General features: G+C 41.8%; 1 protein-coding gene across 2 annotated transcripts in view; it reads right to left on the reverse strand.

The window, feature by feature from the left end:
• Positions 1 to 202: 202 nt before the first annotated feature.
• Positions 203 to 14,218, reverse strand: part of Vrk1 (VRK serine/threonine kinase 1) — a 69,428-nt gene continuing 55,412 nt past the window's right edge. Inside the window, exons 12-13 of one of the 2 annotated variants that reach the window (XM_055592977.1) lie at positions 4,987 to 5,077; positions 203 to 589 (exon numbers count right to left, since the gene is read on the reverse strand). In XM_055592977.1, coding sequence (XP_055448952.1) covers positions 558 to 589; positions 4,987 to 5,077 — 123 coding nt within the window. In that variant the 3' untranslated portion in view covers positions 203 to 557. Of the gene's footprint in view, positions 590 to 3,922; positions 4,034 to 4,986; positions 5,078 to 14,218 lie in introns of those variants that run through there. The other variant, XM_055592976.1, reaches the window with a different exon arrangement.

A 14,218-nucleotide genomic window follows, 5' to 3' on the forward strand; every position in this document is an offset into this window, starting at 1 on the left:
GACTGATTATTTTCTCCTGTCACTTATCTTCCATTCTTATTCTTACATAATATGACTTTACAATGTGTGTGTTTCACTCAGACACATTGTACTTACTAGACTTTTTCTTTGTGCCTACAACAGATATTCAATAAATGCTTATGGAAAAGAAGAGAATTCATGTAGACCAAACTTTATTGTCACAACAAATTGTATACTGACATCAAGCAAAAGAGACCTTTATTTCAAATTCTCCATTCCTTAAAAGCAAGGAGCCTCCTGAGTGCTCCATCCACTCTGGGCAGCACACAGTGGCTACGGCCAACATACAACCCCATGCCACACACACTCCCAAGCCCCAGAACCACATGGTTGTAACGACTAAAAATTTGGGGAATCTCATAAATTATCCTTCAATAAAGTACACAAAATATTCATTTTAATAAAGTTTGTTTAAAAAAATTGTCATTCAATTATTACTATGACCCACAAGATTCAAATGAAAATAAAACATAAAATAGAAAAGGAGAGAAGAAAATCAAATGACCAGGCAGAAAAGTTGGTTTCTGGAACCTCATTTACTTCTGGGCTTTCTTTCTGGTTCTTGAACCTTTAAGAAGAATCAGAGAAGATCACATGAGTAATCATTAACTTACAGAAGCAAAGGATCAGAAATACAAATGTCTTCATGTCTGACTGACTGACATTGTGGAGATGAACAATACAGGAGGGCCTGACTGTGCAAACAGCCAGTTTACTTTCTAGCCCACCAGTAAAAACATACCCCAGTCTTTCTCCCCAAAATTTGTATTATAAAATTTGAAACAATGACTTCCAGTAAATTTCCGAGTTCACACTTCCTGAGGGCTGCCCTGAGGGCACACATGGCACAAAGAGCAAGAGGGGTTTTGTTTTCCTGTGTTCTTAGGCAGGAGGGCACCAGCCTTGCTAACAGGACAGGCCTCCCTGCTGGCACTCAGCTGACTGATCTAAGGCCCCCCCGGAACAGCTCCTGTCCACCTCACAAGGAAACTCTTGTCCTAGCCTGACCACACTGCCCAACACTGGCCTCGTGCTCTTTCCAGCCTCAAGATCTCTGGGCCAGAAACAACCAGCAGCACTGGAATGAGGGCATCCTGGTTGTCCACAGTTAATCAACCTTGGGAAAAGAACAGAATTTTCTTTGAATCTGAGACAAAATTTTTAATCCCACACAAGTAATTATAGTTTCTAAAGGTATTCTGATTATGGGCGGTTTTAGTTAACTTAGCTGGAATATCAGTTTTAAAATTTAGTTTTTTCAGTTGGTTTCTGTTCAACTGTGGTCAGCTCAAGTCACAGCAACCCTTAGACTCTGTGAGTATCACCCCACCATGCACAGCCTGTACACTGTGGCTGAATAGCATTCCACTGTGACACAGTGGCAGCTAGAGGGGCTCATGGAGCCCTGTCCCTCTCCGAGTATCTACAGGCAGCTAATAGTTGCTGGAGGGCTGATAAGGAGCCCTACTCCTATAAATAACTCTTTGCTCAGGACCCTGTAAGACCCTAATGGAACTCACTGGGTACTAGCTACCTGAGCAGGAGAGTGAACAAATGAAGATGTGGAAGTAGAGGAAGGACTAGCTAGGAAGAGGAGGGGATGTGTGGGAGTGTGCTGAGGATCAAGAGACCAAGAAGGATGAATAGAATCAAAATACATTCTTTGTAAGCAAGAGTACCACAACAAAACCATTAGCATGAATAAGTAACCTATGCTAATAAAAATGAGCTAAAAAAGACTGAACCATGATGAAATAAAAAGCTTTTGTGTTCAAAAATAAAAAATCCATGGTTTTTACTTCTAAATTTTTAAAGTTAAATTGACAAAGAAAAACAGAAATGCTGTAACTGTGAAGCTGTCTGACAGCCATCTCAAGATCAACACCCAACAGCTTGCTTTTGGTGAGCTCTGAGTACAAAGGCATATGGCAGACAGGTAACCGCCACACGTGATCAAGCAACTAATGTCCTAACTTGACACCTGACTCTTACGCTAAATATTGCTACCCAACCCTGCAGTCTAGACTTAGCACTTCTCACCCCCGCAATCTAGACTCATCACTGCTTAGCCCTGTGATCTACGCTTAGCATTTCTAGGTGCAATTCAGAATGCTGCTGCCTCCTGGAACCAAAACAGAATCAGAAGCAACCATCAACCAGGAGTCTCTGATGCACGAAAGTAGGGAGTATCTCAGCAGGGTTTTCTTAGAAACATCTGGTCCCTGTCCAGTCGGTATTTTCCCAGACAATCCTCAGGCCAGGCCCAGCCCTCAGAGCTTCACACCTAACTCACCACCAGAAGAGCAGTCTCCACTGTCCGGCAGGAGACAGTACACAAGCCATAAGTATCATGGTCATACCAACTAGTTCTGAAATATTGGCACACTTTAAAAATGCCAGAACATATATGGTTTTTATGGCTTATCATTTTATAAGGGGGGAAAATTACTTGCAGCAAATAACCAAATTTCTTCAACTGGTAAAAATTGTGCTTTGTATAAAAATAAAAGGATTAAAGGCCTCTGTTCTTCCTGGGCACCACCCGTCACCCTTTCTCTCACAGCCTGCACAATAACACACAGAAAGCTTTCAGAGTGTGTTCCCACACAATAGACCCCCAACTACTCAAAATGAGTTTAGGTGTATCAAGAAAATTACACATGGGTTTAAAATGGTCTAAATAGATATTAAAGGAAAGTTGCTCCCATTTTGCGAGGCACGGCATTGTGAAAGATCACACGGTGAGAACAGTCTCTTACCACATTGTACACCATAAACTGTGTTTGAAAATAAAATTCTTAATGAAGAAACTGACATTTCTAAAGCTGCCATTAAGGCAGCCATTCTTGAAACATGTTTATGACAAAAAAATCCTAAAGCCCCAAACCACAAATTCGTGGAATTTATCCTGCTCCTCAAAATATTACAAAACTTAAACACAGCAATGTGCCCTCTCCATCAAGTGACTAAACTGATGAATATAAATGTATACATTTACATAACCTTCGGCCTGCTTTTCCCCTAGAAGGAACAACATTTACCAATTACTTCAGGCAATGCTTCTCCCTGATGAACATTCTGACAGTAAAATAACTATCCTAGTACTTTAGGTAGAAAATAGCCTACAACAAGAAAACAAAAAAATCATTTAAGCAAATTCTGGGTATAGTGGTGCACTCCTTTAATTCCATCTATTGGGAGGCAGAGGCTAGTGGATCACTGTGAGTTCGAGGTTAGCCTGATCTACACAGAGGTACAGGCCTGCCAGGAATACATATTAAGACCATCTCAAAGGAGAAAAGAAAAATAAGCAAAGTAATTCTGAGTTCACATGAATGTAGAAGAAGCTAATTATTCTTCATCATCTTAAAAAGTTACAGGAGCCCAGTGGTGGTGGCACACGCCTTTAACTCCAGCACTTGGGAGGCAGAGGCAGGTGGATCTCTATGAGTCGGGTAGCCTGGTCAGCAGATAAGAGTTCCACAACAGCTAAGGCTATACAGAGAAACCCTGTCTCGAAGAACCGAAAAGGAAAAAAGTTTTAGCAAAGCTGTCTGAGTGGTCCTTACATTAGGAGTCAGAGCTGGTGACACTGTTTTAGCAGCACTGCCAGTTACAGTGGCTGCAATCTTATCCCAAAACTGCCAGGACTAACTCGGTCTTCACAGTTAAAAGGAGAGTTTTAAGTCACACCCGATCAAAATGAAGACCTCTGTGTTCATCAAGCAGCATGCAAGCTGCCAATGACGCACCGGCAGCTAAGAAAGCCTGACTGACTGCAGCACATGTGGGACCTGCCTGGACCGACTCCTGGCTTGGCCTACTACAGCACAGGCCTTGCATAAACTGTGATGACAAGGGCTGATTTAAAGCTGAAGGTGTGTTCAAAGGGAAGAATAGAACTGTCTTCATCAGTGCTACTTAGCTTGTTCCCACTCACTGTCAGAGCTGCTGCAGCTCGCCTCTGGCTGAGACATGCTTCCATGCATTGCTCCTTGGGACTCCTCACTTCCTAATAACAAAATGAACAAGACAGGGAAGGAGGCAATAAAAACAAACAGTAGCAAATGGGAGACGGCAGCATTAGAAGGAAATGAACTACTGCAAAGTGTTAGCCTCCAGAGTGAACTGACACACTCCTGGCAGCCCAGGAACTCTCTCTGGGTAAACGCTGATAAACCTAGCCATGTTAAATCCATAATATATATAGAGAAATGCTAACAAAATCAGGATAAAGGTGGCTGTCTTTCAAAACTTCCTTTCCAAGATGTACCAGGGCCACACTGTCAAAGGGAAGGTAAAATGCAGTGCTGGCCTAGGTCACCTAGGCATTTATGCTTATTGTGACATTTTTGCCTAAAGCAAGACTATTCATTAGAAATTAAGAAAAGCCCAAGGACCAACAAAATAACAAGCAAAACTCCGAGAAATAGGGGAAAAAAGTCTTTTAAGAAGCACTCCATCCAGGAAAGCACTGCGTGGGGGCAGCAACACGTCCTAAGCTGGCCTGTGCAGGTGCCGCCTTTGCTGACACCATTTCTAACTGTGGCTATCATTATAGGCAGGACCCTCAGCACCAGCCCCTAACTAAAAGTGACTTCAAATCTTAACTTCTGCATCAACTGCTTTAAACCTCACCTCCTAGAGGGCTGGAATGAGCTGCAGGGAAGCATTCTGAGGGGCATGCACCCTTCCCACACCCGCCCAAGTTAAGTGGCTCTGTGTGAGTGAAGGAAGCTGTAAACCTGAGAGCCAGTTCTGCTCTCTACCTCTCAAACCCGTCATGACTGCTGTGAAGAGCGACAGACAGCGCGTACAGAATACCTACACATACTCTACAGTTCAGTTTACCTACAAGATACTTTGTAATCGACTCGAAGAGCACGACTCACATGTTAGTCCATCATCCAGCGGGAGCAAGTGCACTTAGCTACAGAAGGAGGGAGAAGCCAGCCCCCCACTTACGAGTCTGTACAGCCTCTTCCACCCGTGAGTCTGACCACTCCATGTCTTCCACACTACACGCCGTGCTTTCCTCTGCTTCTTTCTTCCGCTTCTACATAGAAAGTTCAAAAGACAAGAGGGACAGATGTAGTCTGACACCCACAGCAGCATATACACATACATTAGCATATATGTAAATCTAAGTGTAGGAGTCTCAAACCTCCAGAAGAACCTAAGGGAAGAAACTGGAGTGTGAGGCCTCCAGCTACAGTCAGCCTGGGTGGGATCTTTTCATCTTCCACCTCTAACTTCTCATGCTTAAGTCCACCAATGAGTCACACTGATCTAGGAGGACTGATCAGGAAGAAACTCTTTCAGGACATGAAATGTTCACCAACTTGCTGCCACCTTCACAGGCCAATGACACTCATTCTTCTGTCAACGTGGTGAGGGTAAATACAGAGGCTACTGGGGTTTGGTCTGATGCTTTTGTGTTGATGCTCATTGCTGGCCCTCAAGATCTGGTTACTGTCCAGATGCATTTATCCCTGTTGTATAAACCTACCTAAGATATTATACCTGATTAGTTGATTAAACTGTCTGGGGAGGGCAGAATGGTGTAGACATGGCTAAGGTTCCCAGGCTTTGGATTCAAGAGATTCACAGGAGACAGAGGACAGGAAAAGGAGAAAGGAAGATGCCACGATGGGCGAGCTAGTATGGAGAAAAAACCACGTGGGCCAGGAGGAAGGACTCCAATAATGTGGTGTGAAAAGTCCCAAGTAAAGAATACAAGCAAGTATCTTGGGATAATGGATGGAAGGTAGCCCACACAGGAATGATGAAGGTGGATGGCTTCTGACGGGGACTGGGAGATGGTTGGTGAGGTTACTGAGACAGCATAGATAGAATATCTGCCCGGCCCAAGGTAATAAGGCAATTATAAAATCTAACCGGTGTCTGTGTCTTATTATTTGTGATAGTGAGTCAAATAAAACTGCCACAATAATTATAGGGCTAATGATAACAATATTTAGTCCAATACCATTTTTATTTACAACAACAAAGGCTGTGAGCCTGAGAAACAGAAAGACACACACCTCACCTCACACCTAGAATCTAAATCTGGTGGCAAATTCTGTTCATGAACCACTGTTTCTTTAGAATGCTTATTAAATATCTGAATGCCATAAACTTGATTTGAGCAACCTTACAAGTACAAAGGTCTCCTGGTATCTTGAAGGCATTCAGTTTATGTGCACTGGTCCTTCCATCATCCATGTTCCAAGCTGTGGCATCTGGAGAATGTGCTTGTACTCCACTGCCTTCCACTCTTCACAAACACACTACAAGTCTGAATTAACCCAATTCTGTGCTGAGCCATTCAATTAGTTAACATCTCTGTATAGGTGTATTTATAGAAGGATGTTGGCAATAAATATAAAACGTTTATATTGTTCATGTAGCCTTATCCTATGCAGGTCCAGATTTAAATGTATTGAGGTCTGAATTCCAATTCAAAGTTCCCTAAAGTATTCTGGATCATTTAAGAGGGCATTTGACATGTCCCAGACTCCACAGCACAATGCAACAGGATGTCCTCAGTTATACTGTCTAGCAATTAATATTAAGTTTGACTTCATCTGAGAGTGTTCCTTGCTGCAGGCCATTTTGTGTACAGCTGCAGAAGATAATATTTACTGACAGCACAGCATTCTTTTCCTAATGGCAACCACGGTTCCGCCCTAGATAATGAAGTGGACCTATGAAAGCTACTGTTTCATACCCAGTGCTACAAACCACTGTCAGTGTAGGACACTCAGTCCTACAGTTTCAAGGCATATGTAAGGTGGGTGCAGAAAGCTTTGAACTCAGAGAAACCTACCATGTACCTGGTGGAAAGGGCTCATGCACACAGAAATAACCCAATTAAACCTTAAAGAATTTCAACGAAGTTCACTTAGGAGATTTGTTTAAGACGGTCCTGCTTCTCAAACACAGCCATGAGAATGGTTCTACCTTCACATAGCTGATGAGGGAAGGGGAGAATGCTTTACATCTTTCTTTTCCAAAGTGTTGCTTCATGATTACCATCTAAACCCTGCTGGGTTGAACAGATTGGCTCGATAATTACATACAATAACTGCAGTGGGCAGGTAACCCTCAGCTGGCACGGGCAGCTCCCCTGTGAGAGCTTCCATATGCAAGTGCACTGATGAAGTGCGTTAGGTATGTCTTTCCTGCCGGTTCACAGGCCTGATTAACGGCAGCCAAGACTCCAAGGTTAGCATGTCAGCAGACTTGTGATGCATTAGGCAGGGATAAACACAGACACTTTTGTTCGTTCAGACCAAAATTAAGGAGGAATATTTCAGCTCTCTGCTGTGTTCCATATAGAACAGAAAGCAGTTTTCAGATTTTAGAGGGTAGTTTTTAACTGCTCATTATAAAGGGAGCTAGCCAGTATTTCCTAGCAAAGAGCCTAGCACATTCACTTTGTTTTGAAGCTTATTTAATAAAAATGAGCCTTCTTAATCACCATACAGGTGAATTACAAGGAATGAAAACCAGACAGCATTCAGCCAAAAAAAGGAACACCTGTGCACTAGGGAAAGCAGTGGGTCACATTCACCCACACGCCAGCCAAGTAGCTCCTACCCAACTTTTCTGACAGCATGTGCAGTTTGGGTAGAAAGGGTCCAGGGTCTAAGATCCCCAGTTAGCAAAATAAAACAAAGCCTGTTTTCAGTGTGTAAGGATGGCACTTGGTTTATACAGCAATACACAAAATCCCAAACAGCAAGCTGCTGAGCTTTCTTCTGAGCAATGTCTGTCAGAATCCTTAGGCTCCGGGTATGCGGATGTGAGTTCCCTTTGAAATGAAAAGCTTCCCAAGTGGTTGGACCAACCTCTGATTCTGTGACAGTCTATGTCATGTCTCACAGGTACCTTTACTTGCATTTATAAATGAAACCAAGATACTTTATGACATACACAAGCAACTTACAAAACACATGTGGAATAGAGTTTGCTTCTAATTCAACATAGAGAAAGTCTTGGAAAATGGGCTTATTTCAAAGAACATTAGTATATATACTACACATTATATTTTTAACATGTTCAAATATGCTAGGTTAAAACTTAATTAGCTGATTCTCACTTCCAATTTAGAAACAGGAAGAGAAATCAGCTGGATGCATTTGGACTGATAATTTACTAATAGTCTAAACACTGACTGGAGACCAATAAAGCTGCTTCAACAGAAAAGACAACAAAATTCTTCAGATGTAAAACCAGAGACCAATTCACTGGTCAAGTAAGCCCTAGGAGATTATGTCCAAAAGCATCTGAGAGCCTCTAAGAAACGCCAGCCACCCATGGCCATCGCTAACAAAGCAAGCAATGCTCTCGGGATGCCCTTCCCCTTACAGCAGGCATCGAACACGTTATTAAAATAATAATAATAATAATAATAATAATAATAATAATAATAATAATAATAAAGCCTAAAATCCCCAGGCTTGGTATTGAACAACCCAAAGATCTGCAGGCACAAACATGCACACGCCAGCTCATCTTAGTTGCTGGAGCGCAATAAAGTCACCATACAATGTGCACAATTTACAGACTACTAAAAGCAACTAGGTAACAATGGCATAAGGGATGACAAACATGGTGTACCATAGAACCCACAAACTTACTACATGGGGAAAAAAAAATGAAGGGAAGGACACAAGAAAGCCAAAGAGAATGTGATCCATGTTTCTCAGCTCAGGCAACGAAGAGGTTAAACCCAGAGCTCCTTATTCCCGCTGCAGTATTTGGCAGACGTGTGCATGGTGTGGGTTCTTACTGGAGCTCCTTTCACATCTCTCTTTATTTCCCTGTCACCTATGTTCTTCCAGGGTAGCAACTCAGTCTTGCTCTTTCCTAACCCTAGCTAAGCTTTTGCACATCACTGCACACGCCTAGATCTGCACACATTCGACTACTTCAACTTACCCAGGTCTGCCAAACTCTGTACTATTTGGGTGGAAACTAAATAATTAAGATACATTTGAGAAAACATCAAAAAGGATCATCTGTAATTAAAAGGAAAAATTAAAACATTAAGAATAGGCTAGGAAATGAACAAATGACTCTTTAAAAAGGGACAGATGATTTGAAACCTTATCCAACACTGCTGGAAAGCATTAAAATGTTCATTGCTTGTAGTAAGGCCATGATGAAGACTAGTAAGAGCAAGAAGCACTGTGAAATATTTTCCCAGAGCGCCATCCTCTATACTCAAATGAAAAAAGCATTTACTGTATGGCTGGCACGGTGACTAGCTTCTTCTGAACATTATAAAACAAATAAAATAGACTAAAAGAGCCTGGCACGGTGGGCATACACCTTTAATTTCAGCATTCAGAAAGGTGAAGCAGGCAGATCTCTGTGTATTGGAGGCCAGCCTAGTCTACATAATAAGTTCCAGGAGAACAGGAACTATATATACAGTGAGACTCTGTCTTACAAAGAAAAAAAGAGGGGGAGGGGTAAAAGGACTGCAGCTTTTATGAAAGCATTAAACATACATGTTCAGTCTTTCCTGTTGGCTTTTCCATATGCTGTGTGTATGAAATTCATAAATGAATGTTCGATGTAATCCTGCTTACATGGGATTTCATTCTATAAAGTATCCATTCTTAAGCAGGTAAAACACAGACATAGCTTGATGGTCAACTCTCAATTTTCTAGTTATTTCTTTACATTTAGGTCTTTCTCCTATTAACAGTTTAACCTGTTCTAGGGTTAGGAAGAAGAAATTCAACTCAGGTAGTTCAACAGTCAATAGGTAGACTATTAACAAGTCTGGAAAGGGAGTTTAGAAAGAGAAAATGTTTAAACAGTATCCTCTCCGAGTTCAAATGCTATTGAAGTGGTAACCTAACTAAGCACCCAAAAGGGGTGGACCAGAGATCACTACCAACCCATGTAGCGTGCAGAAAGTGCTGATTTACCTGTGCTCTGCATCACAGACCATCATCTCTACCACCTACCTGCTTACTCTGGAGCATGTTTGTGTCCCCTTTGGCTCAGCCTCTTGAGGACACACAGAAAGAGCTGTCTAGAAGCCCTCCTGATATTTAGGAAAAAATAGTTAATGAACAGGTGAGCAGAAACACCTGCCAGAGCCTATAGCACACAAGTAAAGCAGCAGCTTAGATGCCCCAACCTCACAGCTGAGGACAACATAGATGAGCACTGCAGCAAGGGTTCTCCAGGACTCCTGCTTCAGCACAACCTTCATTGTCACTTACACGCAAGATGGCTCTAGAGAGTCAATGAACTCTGGAAACTAACGTCTCTGAATTCTCTATCACACTGGAATTAATGTGATGTTTTTTCATTCATGTTTTCCTCTAAGGACACTATCACTTATAACATTAACATCAAAAACTTAAGATGTTTTATGGACAATTCATGGGAAAAGGCAAAATCAAGCAGCTAGTTATGCCTTAATTATCTATAATATTTTATAACTAAAATCACTAGATTTTTTAAGTGCCCTGAGCTTCTCTGAGGAAAATTACAGTACAGCTATGTAATGGTTGCATGACCCTAGGCAACTCAGTTTGCCTTTTTTTTTTTTTTTGAGACCCCCCGCACACACACACACTTTTAGTATTTGTGGAGATGGGTGTGTGTGCATATGAGACCAGAGAACATGTGGAGGCCAGAAAACAACTATGTAGGGCTGGGACTCTCCTTCCACCATTCCATGGATTCTGGAGCTCAAGTTCTGGTCTTTGGACTTTCAAGGCAGTGGAAAGAAACCTTCACCTCAGGGCTGGAAGCCCCATCTCTTTAAGCTGTAACGGAGGTCTTGTGTGGATGCTACAATGTCTGTATGAAAGTAGAAGGAAGGTGGTTCTGAGGTGACAGTGACAGCCTGATGCTTAAAGAGTTACTACCAGCCTCAAGTCTTCTGCATGCTCAAGAAGGAAAACTATGAGACACCCACTGCAGATGTGACACACAGTCACACTATAGTTGTCTGTCGCCATGAAGATCAGTAAAAACCAAACCCTTCCCTTCCATATGGTGGTAGGAACTACCTCAGGCCTTGTGAGGGAGGACAAGCTCCTTACAAAACAAATAAGCCACTTCAGAATTACTACTAAAAATCAGACTGCCTAATGTTTGAACCACAAAACCCCTATTCATGAAACATAACACCAGACATGGAAGCCGGAAGTCCTTCGCTTTCTGTCAACCTCTTATCCATATCAGTCAACAGCTTCAAAGGAAAACACATCACAAAGTCATTACTGTAATGCACGTGTTTTTACTATACATTATGGAGCCATACATTGGAGTCTTTATTTCATACCAATTATCATCTTGTCTTTTGCTGCAAATCAACTTTTAGCAAGCCAGGACCATCTAAAATCTATCACACATACATTCATCAAGTAAAATCAAACCAGACTTCGTCCTTATCTGTCTAATACCCTAAAACTGAACTGAACTTTAAGGCTGGACCTCAACTATAAAGATGATGGCAAGAGATTCAAATGAAAATATGGTTGTTTTCTTGAATCAAGAAAGCGGAAAAGTTAATCAGCACTCATACAGGTCTTATCCACTGATGCTTGCATATGCTGGCCACAGCTCTGAGCTCCCATGCTTTCTTTTTGCTTTTCTTTTTATCCCTTGTCACAGCTTATAAACAAGAAAATTATGCATTATTATTTCCACAGAAAATTCGTTTTTAAATTCATCCCTTACTAAAAATACAAAGGCATGTGTGCTTAGCACTCCCTAAAACTTGGCTACCGTTAGAGAAAACTCAATTACCTAACTTTGAGGACATCTGATAAGATAGATGCCCTTTTGTTGCTTCAACAGATCAATTCTTTCAAAAGCTCAAGGCACTGACACTGTACAAAATGGTCTCCTGTATCATACAGCCAGAAGCACATGTACACAAATATCAAAACGGGGCATGTTTGCCCTATGCTACATACAGAAACTGGTTGTAGAGCTGAAGAATCTACTTAAAGCCCCAAATGCCCAGTATCAGATATGCTTATTTACAAAGAGGCTATTATCTGCATAGATCTTAGAATTCAGATATCAACTTTTGATTCATGGTACTTCTCAACTGCATTTGCATGATGGAAGCATCTAGGAAGCCTTTATGCATCCCTGAGGTCTGGGTCCCGCCACCATAGTTAAACACTGGTTTACCTGGTGTTGAGAAGTACAGTCCAGGAGTGGAAAGCGTCAGAGATCCAGGTGATCTAACATGAAGACCAGGGCAGTCTTACAAGATCTGTATTATGTGGCCTGAGGTATTCATAATAAAGGGACCTCCAGACTAGACAGAAGAAGTGAAGAAGACAGGAGTCCTGATACCAGAAATCCCCATGTGGCCACCAACCTCTCTCATTCTCTCACATCATTGGTCACAGGCACTATAAGGAAAACATTAAACAGGCAAACGGGTACTCCAACTGGGGTGAGGAACAAAATCTAAGGAAAATTACAGAATCAAAAAGAAAGACACTAACTTCAAACAGGACATAGACATCCCATGCTCAGAGTCATTATACAATAGCAAAGCCTATCCACAAAGAGATATAAGAGGCTACCACAACAGTAAAACAATAATAAACTCCCTGTTTTCAGTCAGGCACAGGCAGAAAAGAGGCTCCTGGGTCCTTACCCATCCCTGCTGGCTACCAGCAAAGTCTGGGAGAAGAGGAGTCACTGTCCTCAGTTGTGCACCAACTGGGGACCCCACCAGGCTCTAACAAATAGCTCCAAACCTATGGTCACACAGACTGTTCTGGTTAAACTCAGTGGGTCACAAAACAAATGAGATGAATGTGAGAGAGATTCACCTGGAAGGAATGAAGTAGATAGACAGGTAGGACAGGGTGGGTGAGAGGGGTCAACATGCACTCTGTACAAGATACCAAAAACACTTAAAATTCATGAGAAAGGAAAAGTGACACACACCAAAACACATCACCAATCCCCTAGAATGTCACTGAGATAAGTGAGCTAGAAGTGCACAGATCAGTTTCATGACTAGAAGAAAATGTCCAAGAGTTAGATGTGAAAAAGAAAAGCCAGATTTCATCTCTCCCAGATATCAACAAAGATTGTGAAGGGAGATGAAAAAGGAAGCATCAGCATGCTCATAAAGAATAATTTTTCAAGTTCCAAGATGGATGTTATATCTTTAGACAAGCATTCATCAAGTAACAAGCATACACGAAGTTTAAACTAACAACACTTTCTCTCTCTCTCTCTCATGCACACATACACACACACACACACACACACACACACACACACACACATATTCTGTGGTGAAAAATGGGATGCTGGGATAGAATGAAAAGCAAGAGGCCTCAAATGTAAGGGGGAAAAACAGAAATCTAGTGACAAACAAAATTACCCAAACTGGAAGCTGAGGGCCAACATAGCAGTGTCTTTGACCAAATTACTCGTTCGGTAGAGCAAATAGCACCATTTTTGGAACTATGAGTTCATAAAGTTTACCATTTATAGCTCTCTTCCAAAAAAAACTGAGCACATACTCTAAAAAAAGGAATCCAAGAGAAAGGACCCAGTAACAATAAAATAAAATAAAAAAAAAATAGTAACAGAAATACAAGACTCTACAGCACTAAGGCCACCTGCACTCTTAACAACTTGAGAGATGGACTATGGGAGGGAGACATTCCTCTCGTGGAGGAATGGATACAGATTCTAGTTACCTCTAAAAGTTCACACACAAACAAGTTAAAATGTGTTAGAAAATAAGGGTGGGACATTTGGGAGATAAAAACTCACAGATTCTTTCTGTCTAAAACCTGAAGAAATGATCCCAAAATAACCATTTAGAAACACTTCTGCAACCAGCACAAGTGGCACCCCTTCACAAACAGCCACTGATCAGGAAAAAATGGAAGCACATTCAGGAAGTGAGTGAGCTCCTATTCACCACTGAGCCACACTAGGCAACACGTTTCTAAAAACCTTCACCAGTAAGCCCAAGTCAAAAGAAAAGAACATCGTGGTAGCTCACACCATTAATCCCAGCACTCAGGAGGCAGTTAGGACAATCTCTGAGTTCACGAGGCCAGTCTGGTCTACAGCATGAATCTGAGGACAGCCAGGGCTACAGAGAAACCCTGTCTCCAAAAACAGGAAGGAAGGAAGGAAGGAAGGAAGGAAGGAAGGAAGGGAGGGA

The sequence above is a fragment of the Psammomys obesus genome, unplaced genomic scaffold, assembly GCF_907164565.1.
Source record: "Psammomys obesus unplaced genomic scaffold, mPsaObe1.curated_primary_1811, whole genome shotgun sequence".
NCBI classification, from domain to species: domain Eukaryota; kingdom Metazoa; phylum Chordata; class Mammalia; order Rodentia; family Muridae; genus Psammomys; species Psammomys obesus.